Source organism: Hyla sarda, chromosome 3 (assembly GCF_029499605.1).
Source record: "Hyla sarda isolate aHylSar1 chromosome 3, aHylSar1.hap1, whole genome shotgun sequence".
NCBI lineage: Eukaryota > Metazoa > Chordata > Amphibia > Anura > Hylidae > Hyla > Hyla sarda.
The window spans coordinates 277,569,723-277,593,691 of record NC_079191.1 but is presented as its reverse complement, the minus strand read 5'-3'; the positions used below and the strand labels follow the sequence as shown (position 1 = coordinate 277,593,691).

The 23,969-nt window shown below is 43.3% G+C and overlaps 1 protein-coding gene across 2 annotated transcripts in view; it reads left to right on the top strand.

The window, feature by feature from the left end:
• NMBR (neuromedin B receptor) overlaps positions 1–23,459 on the top strand; it is a 383,646-nt gene extending 360,187 nt beyond the window's left edge. For both annotated transcript variants that reach the window (XM_056566693.1, XM_056566691.1), the window contains exon 3: positions 22,745–23,459. In XM_056566693.1, coding sequence (XP_056422668.1) covers positions 22,745–23,143 — 399 coding nt within the window. In that variant the 3' untranslated portion in view covers positions 23,144–23,459. The remainder of the gene's footprint in view (positions 1–22,744) is intronic.
• The last annotated feature ends 510 nt before the right edge of the window (positions 23,460–23,969 follow it).

Here is a 23,969-nt window from a genome sequence, read left to right as displayed (position 1 = left end):
GGAAGTGCACAGGTGAACACACTAATTGGAACCACTGCGCCAATCAGCGGCGCAGTGGCCCTTTAAATCGCAGAGACCCGGCGCGCGCGCGCCCTAGGGAGCGGGGCCGCGCGCGCCGGGACAGATCAGACGGAGAGCGAGTCAGGTAGGGGAGCCGGGGTGCGCATCGCGAGCGGGCGCTACCCGCATTGCGAATCGCATCCCGGCTGGCAGCGGAATCGCAGCGCCCCGGGTCAGAGGACGTGACCGGAGCGCTGCCGCGGGGAGAGTGAAGCGAGCGCTCCGGGGAGGAGCGGGGACCCGGAGCGCTCGGCGTAACAGTTCGGTACTAGCACAGAACAGGCACAAATTCTCGTTTCGGCGGCGAGTCCTCTCTTGTAGGGTCAGGCGAGACCGATCCACTTGCATAGCCTCCTCGGCGGAAGGCACAGGAACAGATTGCAAAGGACGTTGGAAGAGAGGAGCCTGGGAGAAAAACCGCCTGGTGCGAACAAGATCCTTTTCCTGACGAAGTTCCTGGCGTCTTTCCGAGAAACGCATGTCGATGCGGGTGGCCAAATGGATTAGTTCTGACAGATTAGCAGGAATTTCTCGTGCGGCCAAGACATCTTTGATGTTACTGGATAAGTCTTTCTTGAAGGTCGCGCAGAGGGCCTCATTATTCCAGGATAGCTCTGAGGCGAGGGTGCGGAACTGGATGGCGTATTTACCCACAGAAGAACTGCCTTTAATGAGGTTCAGCAAAGCAGTCTCGGCTGAGGAAGCCCGGGCTGGCTCCTCAAAAACACTACGTACTTCAGAGAAGAAGGACTGGATAGTAGCGGTGGCGGGATCGTTGCTGTCCCAAAGCGGTGTGGCCCATGACAAGGCCTTTCCAGACAGGAGACTGACCACGAAAGCCACCTTAGACCGTTCAGTAGGGAATTGGTCCAACATCATCTCCAGGTGTAGGGAACACTGGGTTAGGAATCCACAGCACTGTTTAGAGTCCCCATCAAACTTGTCCGATAGAGACAGGCGGAAGTTGGGAGCAGCCACTCGCTGCGGAGGAGATGCAGGAGCTGGCGGAGGAGATGGTTGCTATAGTTGCGGCAGAAGCTGTTGCAGCATAACGATCAGCTGCTGTCCTTGTTGCGCGATCTGCTGTGATTGCTGGGCGACCACGGTGGTTAGGTCAGCGACACTAGGCAGTGGGACCTCAGCGGGATCCATGGCCGGATCTACTGTCAGGATCTGGACCGGTATGCAGAGAGGACACTGGAGGTGGATCCTCTGTGTCAGTGAGGTGATGTAGTGGGCCGTACCAGGGGAACGGAATCTAAGGGGTTACTGGTTTTCCCCAGAGCCCGCCGCAAAGCGGGATGGACTTGCAGCGGCAGGTAACCCCCAGGTCGTTCCACCCGATTGCGACTCAACCCCACTGACAGCTGAGACAGGCGAGGTACACAGGGACAAGGCAAGAGCAAGGTTGGACGTAGCAGAAGGTCAGGGCAGGCAGCAATGGGTCGTAGTCAGGGGCAACGGCAAGGGTCTGGATACACAGGCTTGGGATACACAAAACGCTTTCTCAGGGCACTAGGGCAACAAGATCCAGCAAAGACAGGAAGGGGAAATGTTTTTTTATGGAATGGAAGTGATTAACAACTGATAGGGCCAGGCACCAATTAGTGGTGCACTGGCCCTTTAAATTTCAGAGAGCCGACGCGCGCATGCCCTAGAGATTGGGGTCGTGCGCGCCGGGACATGACAGCAGGGGAACGGGACAGGTGAGATGATTGGGATGCGACCCACGGGCGGGTGCGTCCCGCTACGCAGATCGCATCCCCGCCGGCAGTAACAGTGCAGCGCTCCCGGTCAGAGGGCGCTGCAGACAGAAGAACGTTGCGAGCACTCCGGGGAGGAGCAGGGACCCAGAGTGCTCGGCGTAACAATTCCAACATTGACTTTTAAATGTAAGGGAATGGTTATGAAACCCTCTTGGGTACTGCGAATGACTGCTCCTGACTCATACTGTGTCTTTCGGGGACTACTTGCCTCCCTGATGCCTCAGGTCTTGGGCCTTCAATTTTTGAATGTTTAGCAGTAGCTAAATACATGCTTAATGCAAATTTCAACATTGATCTTTAAATGTAAGGGGTTGGTTATGAAACCCTCTTGGGTCCTGCGAATGACTGCTCCTGACTCATTCTGTGTCTTTCAGGAAATAATTGCCTCCCTGATGCCTCAGGCCTTGGGCCTTAAATTTTTGGAAGTTTAGCAGTAGCTAATACATGCTTAACCCCTTAAGGACCGGGGGTTTTTCCGTTTTTGCATTTTCGTTTTTTGCTCCTTGCCTTTAAAAAAATCATAACTCTTTCAATTTTGCACCTAAAAATCCATATGATTGCTTATTTTTTGCGCCACCAATTCTACTTTGTAATGACGTCAGTCATTTTGCCCAAAAATCTACGGTGAAACGAAAAAAAAATCATTGTGCGACAAAATTGAAAAAAAAAAACGCCATTTTGTAACTTTTGGGGGCTTCCGTTTCTACGTAGTACATTTTTCGGTAAAAATTACACCTTATCTTTATAATGTATTGTAGGTCCATACGATTAAAATGATACCCTACTTATATAGGTTTGATTTTGTCGGACTTCAAACCTTCATAAATCATAACTACATGCAGGAAAATTAATACATTTAAAATTGTCATCTTCTGACCCCTATAACTTTTTTATTTTTCCGTGTATGGGGCGGTATGAGGGCTCATTTTTTGCGCCGTGATCTGAAGTTTTTAACGGTACCATTTTTGCATTGATAGGACTTATTGATCGCTTTTTATTCATTTTTAACCCCTTAAGGACCGGAGGTTTTTCCGTTTTTGCATTTTCGTTTTTTGCTCCTTGCCTTTAAAAAATCATAACTCTTTCAAATTTACACCTAAAAATCCATATGATGGCTTATTTTTTGCGCCACCAATTCTACTTTGTAATGACGTCAGTCATTTTGCCCAAAAATCTATGGTGAAGCGGGAAAAAAAATCATTGTGCGACAAAATTGAAAAAAAAACGCTGTTTTGTAACTTTTGGGGGCTTCCGTTTCTACGTAGTACATTTTTCGGTAAAAATGACACCTGATATGTATTCTGTAGGTCCATACGATTAAAATGATACCCTACTTATATAGGTTTGATTTTGTCGGACTTTTGGAAAAAATCATAACTACATGCAGGAAAATTAATACGTTTAAAATTGTCATCTTCTGACCCCTATAACTTTTTTATTTTTCCGTGTATGGGGCGGTATGAGGGCTCATTTTTTGCGCCGTGATCTGAAGTTTTTAACGGTACCATTTTTGCATTGATAGGACTTATTGATCACTTTTTATTCATTTTTAAATGATATAAAAAGTGACCAAAAATGCACTATTTTGGACTTTGGAATTTTTTTGCGCGCACGCCATTGACCGAGCGGTTTAATTAATGATATATTTTTATAATTCGGACATTTCTGCACGCGGTGATACCACATATGTTTATTTTTATTTTTATTTACACTGTGTTTTTTTTTTTATTGGAAAAGGGGGGTGATTCAAACTTTTAATAGGGGAGGAGTTAAATGATCTTTATTCACTTTTTTTTTTCACTTTTTTTTTGCAGTGTTATAGGTCCCATAGGGACTTATAACACTGCACACACTGATCTTCTATGTTGATCACTGGTTTCTCATAAGAAACCAGTGATCAACGATTCTGCCGCATGACTGCTCATGCCTGGATCTCAGGCACTGAGCAGTCATTCGGCGATCGGACAGCGAGGAGGCAGGAAGGGGCCCTCCCGCTGTCCTGTCAGCTGTTCGGGATGCCGCGATTAGCCGCGGCTATCCCGAACAGCCCGACTGAGCTAGCCGGGAACTTTCACTTTCACTTTTAGCCGCGCGGCTCAGCTTTGAGCGCGCGGCTAAAGGGTTAATAGCGCGCGGCGCCGCGATCGGCGCTGCGCGCTATTAGAGGCGGGTCCCGGCTTCACTATGACGCCGGGCCCGCCATGATATGACGCGGGGTTACTGTGTAACCCCGCGTTATATCAGAAGAGCAGGACCAATGACGTACCGGTACGTCATTGGTCCTTAAGGGGTTAAATGATATAAAAAGTGACCAAAAATGCACTATTTTGGACTTTGGAATTTTTTTTGCGCGCACGCCATTGACCGAGCGGTTTAATTAATGATATATTTTTATAATTCGGACATTTCCGCACGCGGTGATACCATATATGTTTAATTTTATTTACACTGTGTTTTTTTTATTGGAAAAGGGGGGTGATTCAAACTTTTAATAGGGGAGGTTGTTAAATGATCTTTATTCACTTTTTTTTTCACTTTTTTTTTGCAGTGTTATAGGTACCATAGGGACCCATAACACTGCACACACTGATCTTCTATGCTGATCACTGGTTTCTCATAAGAAACCAGTGATCAACGATTCTGCCGCATGACTGCTAAGGCCTGGATCTCAGGCACTGAGTAGTCACTTGGCAATCGGACAGCGAGGAGGCAGGTAGGGGCCCTCCCGCTGTCCTGTCAGCCCGACTGAGCTAGCCGGCCACTTTCGGTTTCACTTTTAGCCGCGCGGCTCAGCTCTGAGCGCGCGGCTAAAGGGTTAATAGCGTGCGGCGCCGCGATCGGCACTGCGCGCTATTAGAGGCGGGTCCCGGCTTCACTATGACGCCGGGCCCGCCGTGATATGACACGGGGTTACTGTGTAACCCCACGTTATATCAGGAGAGCAGGACCAAGGGTGTACCTGTACGCCCTTGGTCCTTAAAGGGTTAATGCTAATTTCAACAATGATCTTTAAATTCTCAGCGCTCTGCTAGGGCCTTCTCCTACCCCGCCGGGGCCGATCCGAGGACCTCACTAAACTTTTTATTCATTTTTAAATGATATAAAAAGTGACCAAAAATGCACTATTTTGGACTTTGGAATTTTTTTTGCGCGCACGCCATTGACCGAGCGGTTTAATTAATGATATATTTATATAATTCGGACATTTCCGCACGCGGTGATACCATATATGTTTAATTTTATTTACACTGTGTTTTTTTTTTATTGGAAAAGGGGGGTGATTCAAACTTTTAATAGGGGAGGAGTTAAATGATCTTTATTCACTTTTTTTTCCACTTTTTTTTTGCAGTGTTATAGGTACCATAGGGACCCATAACACTGCACACACTGATCTTCTATGCTGATCACTGGTTTCTCATAAGAAACCAGTGATCAACGATTCTGCCGCATGACTGCTAAGGCCTGGATCTCAGGCACTGAGTAGTCATTCGGCGATCGGACAGCGAGGAGGCAGGTAGGCCCTCCCGCTGTCCTGTCAGCCCGACTGAGCTAGCCGGCCACTTTCGGTTTCACTTTTAGCCGCGCGGCTCAGCTCTGAGTGCGCGGCTAAAGGGTTAATAGCGTGCGGCGCCGCGATCGGCACTGCGCGCTATTAGAGGCGGGTCCCGGCTTCACTATGATGCCGGGCCCGCCGTGATATGACGCGGGGTTACTGTGTAACCCCACGTTATATCAGGAGAGCAGGACCAAGGGTGTACCTGTACGCCCTTGGTCCTTAAAGGGTTAATGCTAATTTCAACAATGATCTTTAAATTCTCAGCGCTCTGCTAGGGCCTCTCCTACCATCCAATCGGTAGTAGAGACATGCAGTGTGTACACAGGGCATTGACTTAGTGAACCCGAGCTTATGACCGGTGGTTAGTTGTGATTCTTCTTTCCTGGCAAATAATTGCAATTCCTGATCCCTTTCGCGAAGGGGGTTCAGCGGGTTACCCGCACCTGCCGGTGAAAGATAGACACACGCTGGTCCGTTCAGTGTAGCGTGCGTGCAGCCCCGGACATCTAAGGGCATAACATACCTGTCATTGCTCGATCTCGCGAGTGATCGTGCAATGTAAGGGGTTAGTAAAGCCTCTTGGGTACTGCTGATGCCTACTCCTGACTGCTCCTGTGTGTCAGGAACTACTTGATTTCATGATGCTTCTGGGCTTGGGCCTTTAATTTTAGGATTTTTGAAATACAGACATACATGCTTAATTTAAATTTCAACATTTATGGTGCAATGTATGGGGTTATTAACTCTTGGGTAGTGTTTTTTCAAATTTTCTGATAATTATCACAGTAAGAAACTTGAATTTTCCACAATAATAACCATTACACCATTGAACGATTGTTGCGTGTGATTTTTTAAGTAACATTTTCAAAAAAAATATGCAGGGGGATGAACTCTGCTTCTTTATTTTATAAAAAAAATTCTTTCATAGAAGAATGTCTTTTGGTGGTCCACCGTCCTGCATTATAGAGTCTTCTCGACTCTTGGATATGCGCTTGTTCTTAAACAAAGGTACAAACACCAAAAATGGCCGGTCAGGGCTATGGAGACGTTGCGCCTACATCTTATGGCCACATGAGCCCTGTGGGTTAGACATGTGCAATTCGGTTCGGCACGAATGTCTAATGTACCGAATTTTACCGTTTTCGGGCATTCGAATCGATCCGAATGCACGAAAACATATTTTGAACATTCCCGAATAGCCACGATAATACGAATAGCAAAATAACGAATGCATTAGTTATTTCCAGAATACATGCGGTAAATAACGAATGCATTCGTTATTCGTAAACGAACGTAGAGAATTCATTCTAATAACAAAGATGATAAAGAGGATACAGATACAGTTTGATTTTTCGGATACATTCGGTATTCGGGTACATTCGGTAAATCTTTTTATTCTTTTTTTGGACTTTAGCGATCCTAAAAAATTATGGAGATACCTTTTTTATTAAAATTTCGTAGGGTACCATAAAAAAATCATGATAAAAAAGATACAGTAGTGATGGAAAAAATTGTATCTAACGAAATGTATCTTTTTTATTATGAAATATTTATTAATTTTTAAACAGGGATCAATTTATATAAAAATAAAAATGTAGTGTGTGCGTGTTTTTCACTTTTTTTTTTTTTTAGGTAGTACTACTACTCCCAGCATGGAACACACTCTTCCATGATGGGAGTAGTAGTTACCTGTACTAATTGACAGATCGCCGGGGTCCCTTGCGATCCTCTTGTATAATGTATAGATACAGCGGACGCTCTTCTATGGTCCCCAGCACTCACGTATATATACACATATTCATATTTCCCGCAGAGCTGTGATTGGCCAGATGGCTCCAGCCAATCACAGTTCTCTGTGTGAAATAGGAATATGTGTATATATACGGCTGTGCAGGGGACCATAGGAGAGCGGCCGCTGCATCCATACATTATACAGGAGCATCACCGCGGGTGTTACCCGCAGTGATCTTTCCTTTACTACAAGTACTACTATTCCCAACATGGAGTACACTCTGCTCCATGCTGGGAGCTGTAGTACCTGCATTAATAGACAGATCGCAGTGGGTGTCAGAAGTTACACTCGCTGCAATCTGTCTATTAATGCAGGTACTACAGCTCCTAGCATGAAGCAGAATGTGCAGAGTGTGCTCCATGTTGGGAGTATTAGTACCTGCAGTAAGGGACAGATCCCAGCGGATGTCACTCCTCCTGACACCCGCTGCGATCGTCCTTATGTGAATGTCGGGATCATCTGTTCTCAGGGCTAGAGAGCCGGGAGAACAGCTGACGCTGAGCCTTAGGTATACATCGTATATCTACTGCCCAGCAAGAACTTACAGTGAGCCTGCAATGTGTATACAGTATACACATTGCTGGCTCACTTAACCCCTTGCTGAGCTGTGCGCTATGCGCAAGTCCAGCAAGGGAAGAGTTAATTTACACTGCTGGACAGTGTAGGTTAACTCTTTGGGCGGTATACACTATATACAGCTATCTATAGATAGCTGTATATAGTGTATACAGAAGATGAAGTCCAGCTTACTTCCCTCAAGTACCCGGCAGGTCCGTGTAGCTCCGCCCCTAGTGATGACATCATTAGGGGCGGAGTTACAGAAAGGAACAATACCAGTTAATTCGAGATTTTCCTAGTTTTTATGAAGGAAAATATAGATTTTATAACGACAGGAGGCGAATAATATGCTGTCCAAATTTTTTACTACTCAATAGCAGCTGAATAACATAGTACAGATACAGGAGAGAAAAAACTTTAACAGTACAACCAAACATGTTGAACAGGTGTAGGTGTGTTGACCAATCATATATCATGAGAGGTGATATAAGTCCAGGTGACCTAATAACGTCTCCTTTCTTTGATGTGTGTAGGAGAAAACAATCCATATCTGCATCATAAACAGTTAGGCAGGTCAAATCTTCATCTTAAAGGTATGAGGGTTGAATCCATAATGACTTGACTTAGGAGGTCAGATTAAAAAGAAGAGGAGTCATCCGAGGGAGAAGTCGTCGTAGGCTGGTCATTTCGTCGAATCTAGTAGGCTGGAAAATATAAATGAATAATATCATTAGGGTTGGGTATGGGTGGGATATTATTCGCCTCCTGTCGTTATAAAATCTATATTTTCCTTCATAAAAACTAGGAAAATCTCGAATTTTATTGCCGACTAGGAGGCTCATAATATGCAAGTTTAAAGCTAAAACATAAAAGTTTCATAAACAGTCATAGTATCATATATACAATTAATATAATTTAAAAGACAGACATAGAAACATGAGGTTCAGGGCGGAAATAAAAGGTTCTAAAAGTTGTTTCAGAAGACCAGTCTGCGGCCTTCAAAATATCTGATAGAGAGCCACCTGTGAGTGCTGTTTTTGTAGCCATGGCGCTACGAACTGAATGGGCACCGAAAAGGGATGTGTCAATGCCAGCTAGGGACATGGTAGACCTGACCCATCTAGCTAGAGTAGAAGAAGAAACGGGTAGATGAGGTTTGCAAAAGGATATGAGAAGTTGAGGAGAAGAAGAACGAAGAGAGGAAGTTCTTTGTTCATAGGTACGTAGACAAGAGACCACACATAGATCAGGACGGTTGGGGAAGTAAGGATAGAAAATTGATTGAATAGAAGTTTTGGTGCGTCTACAAATTTCAAAACGAACACCGTGAGGAGAAAAAGTTCTTCTGGATATGTCTAGAGCATGTACATCTGAAATCCGTTTGATAGAAATAAGACATAATAGCATGGTTAATTTGAAAGAAAGAAATTTTAAAGGTATAGATTCATTGTCTGACCAAGATGAAAGTAAAGATATAACTAGGGAGACATCCCAAGTAGATTGATATTTAGGTCGAGGAGGTCTTTGGAGTCGAATGCCTTTAAGTAATTTACAGATAAGAGGGTGTTTGCCTACAGGAATGTCTAAGAATAAAGAGTGATGAGCAGAAATGGCAGAACGATATAAGTTAATAGTACGATAAGCCTTGCCTGAATCGAATAATTCAGACAGGAAATTTATGATGTGGGAGATAGATGCTTGAAAGGGATCCAGGTGTCTTCTAAAGCACCAATTATCCCAAACTTTCCAAGCTGATCGGTAAGATTTTCTGGTGCCTGGAGCCCAGACCTCGGCCAGAATGTTCTTAGATGACTGTGAAAGTTCGATATCGTCTGAAGGTTGCCCGAAATGAACCAAGCCACTAGAGACATGGAATTCGAATGGATTAGGGGGTGAGGATTGAAGTATGGGTCTAGAAGGATGTGAGGAAAAGAAGGAAGGATCCTCGGAAAATCTATGGTCATGCCCAAGATCTGAGGGAACCATGCCTGAGTTGGCCACCAAGGTGTGATGAGAATCAAAGTAGATTGAAGTGACATTGTTTGAAGAAGAACTCTGGGGATCATTGCGAAAGGAGGGAAAGCATAGAGAATGCCTGAGGGCCAAGTTTGAAGAAATGCGTCCTGAGCTATGGCTTCCGGATCTGGGCGCCAACTGTAAAACATTGGAACTTGATGGTTGAGGCGAGACGCGAAGAGGTCTAATATTACTGGACCCCAAAGGTTGTTGATAGTCTGGAAAATTGCACGGTCTAACATCCAGTCGCTGGAATCTATTAAATAACGGGAGTTCCAGTCCGCGATTGAGTTGTATAGGCCCAGAAGGTATTCTGATTTCAAAATTATGTTTCTGGCTAAGCAAAAATTCCATAATTGGGTGGCTATGTCTGATAGGGTTTTGGAACCCGTGCCACCTAAGCGATTGATATATTGAACCGCCGAAATGTTGTCCATGCGGATCAATACACAACAATGCGATCTGAATTTCGCAAAGCTCTTTAGGGCGAAAAAACCAGCCAACAGTTCTAGACAATTGATGTGGAGTTTTTGTTCTGTCTCTGACCAATTGCCTCCTGTTGAAGCCGAGCCGCATCGAGCTCCCCATCCTTGGAGACTGGCGTCTGATTCTATCACCAGGTCTGGTCTGCAGTTGAAAATTGCTTTCCCATTCCAAAGTTGGATATGAGTTAGCCACCATTGTAGTTCCTCCTCTGCTTCTGGAGATAAGGAAATCTCGTCTGAATAAGATAAGCCTTTCTGGAGGTAGTACTTTTTCAATCTCTGTAGAGCTCTGTAGTGTAAAGGTGCAGGGAAAATTGCTTGGATGGAGGCCGAAAGAAGGCCTACGATCCTCGCGATCGTTCTCAAAGAAACTGATTGTTTGCGAAGAATAGAAAGAATTTCTTTCTTGATAGTGAATAATTTCTTGTTGGGGAGGCTGAGAGTAGATGATAGAGTATCTATCGTGAAGCCAAGGAATTCTAACTTCCTGGAAGGAGAGAGAATAGATTTCTTCAGATTGATCGAGAATCCCAGGCTGGACAGTAGAGAAATTGTCCAATCTAGATGTCGAAGTACCATGTTGGGAGATTGAGCCATGATAAGAATGTCGTCTAAATATATAATGAGACGAACACCACGACTTCTTAATAAGGCGACTACGGGTTTCATTAGCTTGGTGAAACACCAAGGGGCTGAGGAGAGACCGAATGGTAGGCAAGTGAATTGCCATAGAGTGTCTTCCCAATAGAATTGGAGATAATGTTGATGGGAGGGGTGAATAGGAACCGTCAAGTAGGCGTCCTTTAGGTCTACTTTCACTAACCAATCTTGTTCTAAAAGAAGGTCTCTTAGCAGATGGATACCTTCCATCTTGAAATGTTGGTAAAAAACGAAGTCGTTCAAGTGACGAAGATTTATAACTGGACGGTGACCTCCGTCCTTTTTCTTCACAAGGAAGATATTGCTTATGAAACCTGGAGTGTTTGGGTTGGCTTTCATGATGGCTCTTTTTGAAATCAGTTCTTTGATTTCTTGAGAGATAAGAAGATAGTCTTGTGTGGAGAATTGAATTTGATGAGGGAGATATGATTGAGTCGGGGGGTATAGAAATTCTATCAGATATCCTGAGATTGTCTGAAGAACCCAGGAATCTGTAGTGATGGAAGCCCAAGCGGGGAAAAAATGTTGGAGTCGACCACCTAGAGGAAGAAGGGAAGAAAGTTTTAGAGAAAGGCTCACCTGATGTTGGTCTGGATCTGGGGAATCCACGTTGACCTCGGGATCTCCATGGACGTCCTCTTGATGGGAAAAACGGGGTTGGATTCGGTTGGAAGGAAGGTCCGGGGTAATTATATTGTTGTGGTTGGAAAGAGCCTCTATTGGATTGTCTATTAGGGAAGGGGCGGCCGGGAAAACGGCCCCTACTTCTCCCGGCCTTCCCAAAAACTCTTTGGGAGAACACTTTTTTCAATGAGTTTTGGGCTTTATCTAGAGATGTGAAAATATTGACATATTTGCCTATCTCTTTTATGGCATCATCACCGAAAAGAAGTCCCTCATTGGAGGGTTCGGATTCTGAGTTGGCTAGATAAGCTAACTGCGGATCAAGTCTCATCAAGAGAGTTTTCTTTCTCTCAGAGCATAATGCTGCGTTGGCATTGCCGAAGTGACAAATGGATCTCTGGAGCCATCCTCTCATGACCTCTGTGTCCAGAGTAGTGCCTGAAGCATGTGCGTGTTCAACAATGTCCATCATCTGGGCCAATGGACCAAGTAAGTCCAATAACTTATCCTGACATATACGAAGAGATCTGTCTAGACCCTTTTTGGGGTGTTTGCCCGTTTTTAACATGTATTTTACGAGTACGGGATCAATATCAGGGGTAGAGGCTGCCTTTCCTGGTAAGGTAGGCCTGGGGCATTCAGCCCTAAGTTTATTCCTGGCTGTCTTATCTAATGGTTTCTTAATCCATACAGACAGGTATTTAGATACAATAGGTTGAGGAAACCATTCGCCAGATCTGGGATGGGATATAAGGTATGGGTCAAATAGAGGGTTCCCTTTCTCATCATAAACAATGGTTTGGGATTTTGATGTTTCATCAGGGACCTGATATTCAGAGACCTCTCCTTCCTCGATATCAGATTCCTGAACGAGGTCTATATAATCATCATCATTGTCCTCTTCCTCATCTGAGGAATTAGAGGAAAGAACATTATATGAGTCCGGTTTTGCTCTGGACTGAGCTTTTCGTGCCCTTTTTATTTTATCCACCTCCAGGGCTGAGGGTCTGTGGTGAGAAACTGAGTCACCTGTCATATTCACACTGACGTTAGCAGTGGGGTCTTTATTCTCAGAAGAGGTCCCTAATGTGTTAGGGTTAGATATTCTGGGGTCTGTGTTGCAATATCGCCTTTTATAAGTTCTTTTGCTTGTCTTTTTATGCCCTCTGGCTAATTTAGATACTGAGTCATCTGCTGACCAGAAAATGTCAGAGGGGGTATTAGGATGAAGGGTAGAGGTATTGGGATTATTCATAGCTAGAGACTTTGTAATTGTATCTTGAATAGTCTCTATGGCCGATTTGAGAGCAGTCTGTACTGACTGGTCCACTAATTTTTGTATATGAGTGGGGTCATTATTGCCCTGTTCAGGAGTAGGGTTGGTGGACATATTAAATTAATACAAGAGGGTAGTCTATAAAGAATATTGTGAGGAGAGTAGCGAAATGTATGCGACCTGATGCTGAGTATCGCGGCGACTGAGGAGAATTGAATAAGAGCGCGAAAATAGCGAGAGAGGGAATGAAATCTCGCAGACGCGAAATCTCGCAGACGCGAAATCTCGCGAGAGGACGCGCGTGACGGAGAGCGCGTTCAGATAGGGAACAATGGCGCCGGCGGAGATGCGAGAGCGGAACACTGCGCTAAGGTGAGTAGATTCGTTAGGATGTGAATTACAAAGTGAAGACAGAACGAAATACAAAGGAGTTATGTATGTATATAAATATATAAGAAAAAGGCAATGATAACTGGAATGAAGAGGGGAGGAGGGGGGGGGGAGGGGGGGGGATGGATGTATGGAGGATATGGAGGATATATATATATAAAAATAAAGACCGATAGGAATATACTAAATGGAGAAAGATGATATATATAAGAAAGTGAAGAAAAATATAAAATATATAATGTGTTATCACACTGAGGAAAATTGAAGTATATATATGAAGTACTTAACTCTCCTGTGGAGCAGCAAAGAAAGGAGACGTTATTAGGTCACCTGGACTTATATCACCTCTCATGATATATGATTGGTCAACACACCTACACCTGTTCAACATGTTTGGTTGTACTGTTAAAGTTTTTTCTCTCCTGTATCTGTACTATGTTATTCAGCTGCTATTGAGTAGTAAAGAATTTGGACAGCATATTATGAGCCTCCTAGTCGGCAATAAAATCTGAAGCTCTGTTCACATTGTCCGTTTTGTATAATGTGAACAGACCCTTCTGGCAGTGTCTACCCAGACAGGGAGACTCCAGCTGTTGCTAAACTACAACTCCCAGCATGCCCAGACAGCCAAAGGCTGTCTGGGCATGCTGGGAGTTGTAGTTTTGCACCAATTGGTGGCTCCCTGTTTCGGTAAACATTGCATCATGGGCATTCTACCCAGCGGACAACGCCAAAAATGTCGTAACCATTTTTTTGTGTTTTTTTTCTTCTCGTTTCAGATCCGTATATGCAGAGGATTACTGCGGATTCGATGGATTACGGCGGATTTTTTTTTCTTTTAATAAAATGGTTAACGAGGGCTGTGGGGGAGTGTTTTTTTAACCCCTTAAGGACCGGAGGTTTTTCCGTTTTTGCATTTTCGTTTTTTGCTCCTTGCCTTTAAAAAATCATAACTCTTTCAAATTTACACCTAAAAATCCATATGATGGCTTATTTTTTGCGCCACCAATTCTACTTTGTAATGACGTCAGTCATTTTGCCCAAAAATCTGTGGTGAAGCGGGAAAAAAAATCATTGTGCGACAAAATTGAAAAAAAACCGCTGTTTTGTAACTTTTGGGGGCTTCCGTTTCTACGTAGTACATTTTTCGGTAAAAATGACACCTGATATGTATTCTGTAGGTCCATACGATTAAAATGATACCCTACTTATATAGGTTTGATTTTGTCGGACTTCTGGAAAAAATCATAACTACATGCAGGAAAATTAATACGTTTAAAATTGTCATCTTCTGACCCCTATAACTTTTTTATTTTTCCGTGTATGGGGCGGTATGAGGGCTCATTTTTTGCGCCGTGATCTGAAGTTTTTAACGGTACCATTGTTGCATTGATATGACTTATTGATCACTTTTTATTCATTTTTAAATGATATAAAAAGTGACCAAAAATGCACTATTTTGGACTTTGGAATTTTTTTGCGCGCACGCCATTGACCGAGCGGTTTAATTAATGATATATTTTTATAATTCGGACATTTCCGCACGCGGTGATACCACATATGTTTATTTTTATTTTTATTTACACTGTGTTTTTTTTTTTATTGGAAAAGGGGGGTGATTCAAACTTTTAATAGGGGAGGAGTTAAATGATGTTTATTCACTTTTTTTTTTCACTTTTTTTGTGCAGTGTTATAGGTCCCATAGGGACTTATAACACTGCACACACTGATCTTCTATGTTGATCACTGGTTTCTCATAAGAAACCAGTGATCAACGATTCTGCCGGATGACTGCTCATGCCTGGATCTCAGGCACTGAGCAGTCATTCGGCGATCGGACAGCGAGGAGGCAGGTAGGGGCCCTCCCGCTGTCCTGTCAGCTGTTCGGGATGCCGCGATTTCACCGCGGCTATCCCGAACAGCCCACTGAGCTAGCCGGGATGCTTTCGGTTTCACTTTAGACGCGGCGTTCAACTTTGAACGCCGCGTCTAAAGGGTTAATAGCGCGCGGCACAGCGATCAATGCCGCGCGCTATTAGCCACGGGTCCCGGCCGTTGTTAGAGGCCGGGCCCGACCCGCTATGACGCGGGGCCACGCCGTGGCCCCGCGTTATAGATCGGGAGTGGACACATGACGTTCCAGTACGTCATGTGTCCTTAAGGGGTTAAATAAAATAATTTTTCCAATGTGTTGTGTTTTTTTTAATTGAATTTTCAGGGTTAGTAGTGGAAGCTGGTCTTATTGACTGAATCCATTACTAAGCCAGGGCTTAGTGCTAGCCCCAAAAACAGCAAGCGCTAGCCCCCAATTATTACCCCGGTACCCACCGCTACAGGGGTGCCGGGAAGAGCCGGTACCAACAGGCCCGGAGCGTCAAAAATGGCGCTCCTGGGCCTAGGCGGTAACAGGCTGGCGTTATTTAGGCTGGGGAGGGCCAGTAACAATGGTCCTCGCCTGCCCTGGTAACGTCAGGCTGTTGCTGTTTGGTTGGTATTGTGCTGAAAATGAAAAAACGGGGAACCCTATGCGTTTTTTTATTTTATTTATTTAAATAAAAAAAATTTAAAAAACGTATAGGGTTCCCCGTATTTTCATTTTCAGCACAATACCAACCAAACAGCAACAGCCTGACGTTACCAGGGTGGGCGAGGACCATTGCCACTGGCCCTCCCCAGCCTAAATAACGCCAGCCTGTTACCGCCTAGGCCCAGGAGCGCCATTTTTGACACTCCGGGCCTGTTGGTACCGGCTCTTCCCGGCACCCCTGTGGCGGTGGGTACCGGGGTAATAATTGGGGGCAAGCGCTAGCTGTTTTGGGGGCTAGCACTAAGCCCTGGCTTAGTAATAGATTCAGTCAAGAAAACCAGTTTCCACTACTAAGCCTGAAAATTCAATTAAAAAAAACACAATACATTGGAAAAATTATTTTATTTAAAAAAACACTCCCCCACAGCCCTCATTAACCATTTTATTAAAAGAAAAAAAATAATCCGCCGTAATCCATCGAATCCGCAGTAATCCTCTGCATACATGGATTTGAAACGAGAAGAAAAAAAACACAAAAAAATGGTTATGAATTTTTTGGCGCTGTCCGCTGGGGAGAGCACCCATGATGCAATGTCTACCCAAACAGCGAGCCACCAATTGGTGCAAAACTACAACTCCCAGCATGCCCAGACAGCCTTTGGCTGTCTGGGCATGCTGGGAGTTGTAGTTTAGCAACAGCTGGAGTCTCCCAGTCTGGGTAGACACTGCCAGAAGGGTCTGTTCACATTATACAAAACGGACAATGTGAACAGAGCTTCAGATTAACTAGCCTTGTTCCTTTCTGTAGCTCCGCCCCCTAATGACGTCATCACTAGGGGCGGAGCTACACTGACCTGCTCGGTACTCGAGGGAAGTAAGCGGACTTCTTCTTCTGTATACACTGTATACAGCTATCTATAGATAGCTGTATATAGTGTATACCGCCCAAAGGGTTAACCTACACTGTCCAGCAGTGTAAGTTAACTCTTCCCTTGCTGGACTTGCGCATAGCGCACAGCTCAGCAAGGGGTTAAGTGAGCCAGCAATGTGTATACTGTATACACATTGCAGGCTCACTCTAAGTTCTTGCTGGGCAGTAGATATATGATGTATACCCACGGCTCAGCGTCAGCTGTTCTCCCGGCTCTGTAGCCCTGAGAACAGCTGATCCCGACATTCCCATAAGGACGATCGCAGCGGGTGTCAGGAGGAGTGACATCCGCTGGGATCTGTCCCTTACTGCAGGTACTAATACTCCCAACATGGAGTACACTCTGCTCCATGCTGGGAGCTGTAGTACCTGCATTAATAGACATATCACAGCGAGTGTAACTTCTGACACCCGCTGCGATCTGACTATTAATGCAGGTACTACAGCTCCCAGCATGGAGCAGAGTGTACTCCATGTTGGGAGTAGTAGTACTTGTAGTAAAGGAAAGATCACTGCGGGTATCACTCCTGACACCCGCTGTGATGCTCCTGTATAATGTATGGATGCGGCGGCCGCTCTCCTATGGTCCCCTGCACAGCTGTATATATACACATATTCCTATTTCACACAGAGAGCTGTGATTGGTTGGAACCATCTGGCCAATCACAGCTCTGCGGGAAATATGAATATGTGTATATATACGTGAGTGCAGGGGACCATAGAAGAGCGTCCGCTGTATCTATACATTATACAAGAGGATCGCAAGGGACCCCGGCGATCTGTCAATTAGTACAGGTACTACTACTCCCATCATGGAAGAGTGTGTTCCATGCTGGGAGTAGTAGTACTACCTAAAAAATGTTTTTAAAAAAGTGAAAAACACGCACACACTACATTTTTATTATTGTCGGCTACATTTTTAGTTCTTTACCCGCTCACATAAATTGATCCCTGTTTAAAAATTAATAAGCATTTCATAATAAAAAAGATACATTTCGTTAGATACAATTTTTTCCATCACTACTGTATGTTTTTTATTATGATTTTTTTATAGTACCCTACGAAATTTTAATAAAAAAGGTATCTCCCTAATTTTTTAGGATCGCTAAAGTCCAAAAAAAGAATAAAAAGATTTACCAAATGTACCCGAATACCGAATGTATCCGAAAAAAATCAACCCGAATACCGAATGTATCCGAAAAATTAAAATTGAAAATATAGCCGAACCGAAAATTTTTTCCAAAACGAAAAAACTAAACGAAACAAAAAAATTTCTAGTTCACAAGTCTACTGTGGGTGCTTGTGAGATTAGGTCCTTTGTACCCACACGGCTGGGTCCAGGACACACATTTTGATTTACATTTCAAATAAAAAAATCACACATTTCAATGGTCTCCTCATGCTGCAGGCAACTCCAGGCTGTGTCATTCTGGTAATATATAGAGAGCACTCGCTGTCCTAAATTTTAGTAAAAATTTTCCGTCAAAAATATTTGTCTTTTTTATTAAGGATTGTGAAGCCTTGGTACGTACTCATGCATCAGCCAACTCCAAGCTGCGTCATTGTGGTAATATATAGAGAGCACTCGCTGTCCTTAATTTTCGTTAAAATTTTTCTTTAAAAATGTTTGTCTTTTTTATTAAGGATTGTGAAGCTTTGGTGCGTACTCATGCATCAGCCAACTCCAGCCTGTGTCATTCAGGCAATATATGGTTTACTGATGGCGCTGCTGGGCCTGGGTCTGGGAATTTCAAATTTTCTCATAGGTAGCACCCGCTATCCATAAGTCTTCTTCATAAATTTCTACAATTGTTGTGTTTTTTTGGAGGGATTGTGAAGCCCTAGTGTGTACTCATGCATCAGCCAACTCCAGGCTGTGTCATTCATGCAACATATAGGTAGCGCCCGCTGTCCTAAATATTCTTAAAATTATTTTAAAAATGGTTGTTTTTTCTTTGGGATTCTGAAGCCCTGGTGTGTACTCAATGCTGCTTCCTGCTACACTCTGTCAGCCCGTTGGTCCTGCGACAGTGTGCTACTCCGCCTCCACATTCTCCAGTGTGTCTTAAGCCTCCACTGCCCGGACAAGTCTCAGTGGCCCTTCCATGTGTGCAGGTCACGGTGGTGTCACGCTGTTCTTCACATGGTTTGCCTTGGCGAGAAGTCTTGGAAACAATGGCCGGTCAAGGCAATGGAAACGTTTTGCCTAAATCTCACGGCCACATGAGCCCTGTGGGGGCTTGTTGGATTTGGTCCTTCGTACCCACACGCTGGGGTCCGGGGCACGCAAAGGTTGTTTTAAATTTCAAATAAAAAAATTATGGCGCTGCTGGGCCTGGGTCTGTTCATTTCAAATTTTTTCATGGGTAGCACCCGCTATCCAAATTCTTTTTAAAAAATTTCTTAAATTGTGGTGTTTTTTGGGGGGGGATTGTGAAGCCCTGGTGTGAACTCGTGCATCAGCCAACTCCAGGCTGTGTCATTCAGGCAATATATGGGTTATTGATGCCGCAGTGGGGCCTGGGTCTGTTAATTTCAAATTTTCTCATAGGTCGCACCCGCTATCCAAAATCTTTTAAAAAAAATTCTGAAATTGTGTTTTTTTGCGAGGGATTGTGAAGCCCTGGTGTGTACTCGTGCATCAGCCAACTCCAGGCTGTGTCATTCAGGCAATATATGGGTTGCTGATGCCGCTGTGGGGCCTGGGTCTGTTAATTTCAAATGTTCTCATAGGTAGCACCCGCTATCCAAATTCTTTTAAAAAAAATTCTAAAATTGTGGTGTTTTTTGGAGGGATTGTGAAGCCCTGGTGTGTACTCGTGCATCAGCCAACTCAAGGCTGTGTCACTCAGGCAATATATGGGTTACTGATGCCGCTGTGGGGCCTGGGTCTGGTAATTTCAAATTTTCTCATAGGTAGCACCCGCTATCCAAAATCTTCAGTTTAAATTTCTTAATTCATCTTTTAATCTTAGGGATTGTGAAGGCCTAGTGCCTACTCATGCTCCTGGCAACTCCGGGCTGTGCCATTCATCTACTACATGGTCTCCTCATGCTGCCAACACCTCCATGCTGTATCATTCAGCCACTATATGGTGTCCTCATGCTTCAGCCTCATCCAAGCTGTGTCATTCAGCCACTATATGGTGTCCTCATGCTGACAACATGTCCATGCTTTGTCATTAAGCCACTATATGGTCTCCTCATGCTGACAACCCCTCCATGCTGTGTCATTCAGCCACTATATGGTGTCCTCATGCTTCAGCCTCATCCAAGCTGTGTCATTCAGCCACTATATGGTGTCCTCATGCTGCCAACACCTCCACACTGTGCCATTCAGCCACTATATGGTGTCCTCATGCTGCCAACACCTCCATTCTGTGTCATTGAGCCACTATATGGTGTCCTCATGCTTCAGCCTCATCCAAGCTGTGTCATTCAGCCACTATATGGTGTCCTCATGCTGCCAACACCTCCATTCTGTGTCATTGAGCCACTATATGGTATTCTCATGCTTCAGCCTCATCCAAGCTGTGTCATTCAGCCACTATATGGTGTCCTCATGCTGCCGACACCTCCACACTGTGCCATTCAGCCACTATATGGTGTCCTCATGCTGCCAACACCTCCACGCTGTCATTCAGTCACTATATGGTCTCCTGACAATGATGTCACCACCAGGCTCTGTCATTGTGCTGCTGTGCGGCAGTGATTCTAAAAGCGATGCCGGTAATCTGCATGTTATTCTGAATAACAGTATTATTTCACTAAACCAGCACACTCCATATGCGTTTTAGAACACATCAAAGTGTTCTATACCCCTATAGAGGCTGTATGTAGGCTAGAAATAGCCTTTTTTAATATAGATTTGCCGCGAAAAAATTCGGATCAAAACAAACTTTTCCGGAAAATTCGGTGAATCGGCCGATTCGCTCATCTCTAGTATTAGTTTCAAAATGATTCATGTAGATAAATATGGGCAGAATTCATTTCCTTTAATATGGATGCATGCCCATAATAATATTGAAATAATTTTACCAACTCCTTACAATCTACAGTATTTCATCTGAATAAGGTTTTACCTAACCTGAGGTGTTTTTTGTGTGTATTAACCACTTCATGACCCACAATTTTTTTTCTTCCTTACTTTCTAAGACCCATAACTTTTAAATTTTTTCACTGGCAAAGTTGTATTAGCGCTAATTCTTTTGTGGGACAAATTGTACTTTTAAATGTTCTCTTTATTTAATCATATGATGTACTAAGGAGCCAGAAAAAAATATATGAAGGGCACAATTGAAAAAAATATGGAACTGGGCAATTTTGTGGGGCAATCATTTTTTCATAGTTCATAATATGGTAAATATCACATGCTAACTGTATTCTATGGGTCAGTACGATTCCAAATATACAAAAAAGAAAACTTGAAAAAGAAAAAAAAAGTTTGTTCAATGCCATGTTCTGACCCCTATAACTTTTTTATTTTTCACATACGGAGCTGTGTTAGGGTTTATTTTTTGTGCAATGAGCTATCATTTTTAAATGGTTTCACTTTTGTATATATGTGATTTTTTTATTAAGTTTTTTTTTCTTTGGTAATAGGAATATTTTGGTATTTCAATAAATTTTTTAACAGTTTTTTACACATTCTCTACTCCCCCCCCCCAGGGGTCAGTGGATGGCTTACATAGATCAATGTATTGCCATTGCACTGTGGTTGGGAGAATTATAGACTACTCATGCTCCTGTCTGTGCCAGTCACTACACTGGTTACCAGTTCAGTCCAGAATACAGTACAAAATCCTCAGTCTCACACACAAAGCTCTCCACAATGCTGCACCTCCCTACATCTCCTCTCTCATCTCTGTCTACCATCCTACACGTTCTCTCCGATCTGCTAATGACCTCACAATAACATCTTCTATAATCCAAACTTCTCACTCCCGTCTCCTAAAAACACATCTGTCCTCAACATATCCCCAACATATCCCCAACATATCCTCAACATATCCCCAACATATCCTCAACATATCACCAACATATCATCAACATATCCCCAACATATCCCCAATATATCCCCAACATATCCTCAATATATCCCCACACCTCTTGTTTGAATAGTTATTGTGTCATTTTATGTCTGATACTTGTCTTTGTTTGTACCCCATAATTGAAAGCGCTGCGGAATCTGCAGGTGCTATATAAATAAAATATATATGATATATTTATAAATATATAAAATATAGGATAAACAAATCCAAACAGCTTAGGCTACTTTCACACTGCCATTTACTCCCGTCGAGAATGGCCGTCAAAGTCTTTTTTTTTTTTTTAATGACTTTAACGGCCGTTCTCATAACAGGGAGCAACGGCAAACAACGAGTCCTGGCGGCTCCCATTTACTATTATGAGGGCAGCCGGGACCCATTATGGATAACGGGAGAAAAAGACAGCACATGCAGTAATTTATCTCCTATTATTTTGCCCGGCTCTCCCAGTGGCCGTCACACTGCCGTGCACTAATGGCAGTGTGAAAGGGGCGTAAGCTGCACCCACATACAAACAACACAACTATGGTAAACACAAACACATATAGTTCAGCTGCACCAACATACACAGCTCTAATGCACTCCATACACATATTTCTTTTATAACCATACACAGACATCATGTACATATACACGCATATTGATGCTGGACAGCGGAAGGCACAGACTGCACAGCTGTAAATAGCTGCACAGTTCTCTCAGTGACAAAAATACAGTACTGATCACTACTTTAAACAACAGATAAAACATGTACAAATGTTTTTTTTAAATGATCTTTTCTATTTTTTCTTAATGCTTCTACTGTCCCCTTGTATATATTCAGAACCCCCCCCCAATTGTACCTGAAGCTACTAACAAATCCCCTCCACCCTGGATCCTATCAGCAACCCCCGGGACAGTGTCATAGTGTCATCTCTGGAAGACACTGATTATAGTAAGAAACAGGGTAACTTGGTAGTTACATTTTGCTCATTCTAAGTACTTAGTACTTAAATGTTATGAAATAAAATGTATGCCACTAAAACTAACTTACTATTACTTTGTTCTTATTGCAGATGGAGACTCGAAAACGTCTGGCAAAAATTGTTCTAGTGTTTGTTGGCTGCTTTGCACTCTGCTGGTTTCCAAACCACGTCTTATATATGTACCGGTCTTTTAACTACAATGAAATTGATCCTTCTTTGGGACATATGATTATAACATTAGTGGCCCGTGTATTAAGCTTTTCTAACTCCTGTGTAAATCCTTTTGCACTCTACCTCCTAAGTGAGAGTTTCAGAAGACATTTTAACAGCCAACTGTGCTGTCGTAGGAAGAAGCGCCACCAACGGTCTACAAGCTACTTGCTTAATTCATCTAATGTCCAAATGACTTCATTGAAGAGCAATGTTAAGAATACAGTGACCAGCACCACTCTCTTTAATGGTCAAAGTCGTCAAGAAGCTTCATTGTAATTTTTCCGTACATATTTGAAACCTGACTGTATGTAACATAAACTTAATTGTAAGCAGAATTTGAACTTTGTGAAGACTTATGGATTTGTAAAAATCTATAGCTGAAACATTTTAAGCTATTACATTATATGATTATGTTCAAAGTTTAGTTTAGTTCAATAGCATTTTTTTTAAACTCAGTTTTACACAATACACTAGTAAACCTTCCCTCTGTTCGGATCACTACTATATTTAAAAAAAACGTGAAATGTCAGAATAATACTAGAAACAATTATTTATTTCAGCGTTTATTATTTCATTGTACAAAGCAGCAGATAACAGCCAGTGCTAAAACGAAGTTGTCTTTATTGGAACCAGGGTAAAAGCTACTACGCTTGTGACACAACCAGGTAAAAACATGCAACAGAGCACAGAAAGTAAGTGTAGATGCATTTCGGGTCATAACCCTTTGTCTATGGTGCATAGTTAAGAAGGGTTAAGACCAAAAACGCATCCACACTTACTTTTCTGTGCTCTTTTGCACGTTTTTACCTGGCTGTCTCACCAACCTAGTGGCTTTTACTCTGGTTCCAATAAAGATGACTTTGTTTTACCATTGGCTGTTATCTGCTACTTTGTCTTCTGTTTGGAGTCCTAGCCGTGTTGGGGACCCTTCAGAGTGGAGCTACATTATTTCACTGTATTTCCAGTGGCTTAGAAGCTTACATACATGTGGGTAAAGGGAATCTATCAGCAGTTTTGAACCATCAGTACCATTGACAGCCCATACCAATGTTGGAGAAACCCCACCATACTTGATGTTACGGCTATACAGGTGACATGACAG